At 61.3% G+C, this 860-nt stretch overlaps 1 protein-coding gene across 1 annotated transcript in view; it reads right to left on the bottom strand.

Moving 5' to 3' along the window:
• Nucleotides 1-94, bottom strand: part of GPATCH4 (G-patch domain containing 4) — a 4,374-nt gene extending 4,280 nt beyond the window's left edge. The window contains exon 1 of the mRNA XM_019555448.1: nt 32-94. Within this exon, the coding sequence (XP_019410993.1) occupies nt 32-58 (27 nt within the window). The 5' untranslated portion in view covers nt 59-94. The remainder of the gene's footprint in view (nt 1-31) is intronic.
• Nucleotides 95-860: the final 766 nt, after the last annotated feature.

Here is an 860-nt window from a genome sequence, read left to right as displayed (position 1 = left end):
GGGGGAGGGACCGCGCGCCCGGGCCGCTCACCGGGACACGTGGAGCCGCCGCCGCCATCACGCGGAAGCGCCGGGCCCGAGCCGGCCCGAGGGGGCGGGGCCTCCCCTGGCCCCACCCCTTGGGCGGACCTAGAGGGCCAGCGAGTGGCTCTATGGAGTTCGGCGTAGCCGTTGCTGCGCATCCGCACTCCGGCCGCGTGCGGCTGCGCGGCTGTTCACGGACACGTGTCCCTGTGCATTTGGGGACGCACAACCGCGAACCCCCTACACCCCTCCAGTGTGCGGTCACCACACACACGGCTCTGATATAAGCTAATGCGCATTAAAGTGCACGTGCAGACATGCATACCACATGCTCTTTGAAAGGTAACGAGCCCTGCGACTCCAGGAAAGCCTTGGGAGAAAGGCCCAGATGCCTTTAAAACAATCGGGCCTTGATTTCGGCTGTTCTCACCTGTGTACACACACACACACACTCACACACTCACTCTCCCCGCGGTGTCTCCCCAGCACATCCCCATCCTTGCAGTGGCTGACCAGCTGCGATCCCAACAACACAGCGGTGCCGGCGAATGCTCGGAGGACATTGCCAAAGGCTGCTTCTGCTTCTCCAACTTGCCTGGCTTGGAGGGAGGTTTTACAGACCCCAGCTTGGCCGCTAGAGCCGAATCCTTTCCTGGTAAAGCTCTCCTTAGTGTAAACGGGGCCTGGATTATCCACTGGTCCTAGGGCAAAGTGGGGTAGAGAGAGACACACCAGGAGAATCGGGCCTAGCTGCTGTTACTCAGAACAACATCTGTGTCGCTCTGTGAGCTTCTGGCCAGCTGGAAGGACACAACCAGCGAGCGGTGAACAAGACC

This window comes from Crocodylus porosus, unplaced genomic scaffold (genome assembly GCF_001723895.1).
Source record: "Crocodylus porosus isolate Cpor-Errol unplaced genomic scaffold, CroPor_comp1, whole genome shotgun sequence".
NCBI classification, from domain to species: domain Eukaryota; kingdom Metazoa; phylum Chordata; order Crocodylia; family Crocodylidae; genus Crocodylus; species Crocodylus porosus.
Note: the sequence above shows the minus strand (reverse complement) of the source record. Positions and strands in the feature narration are given on the sequence as shown.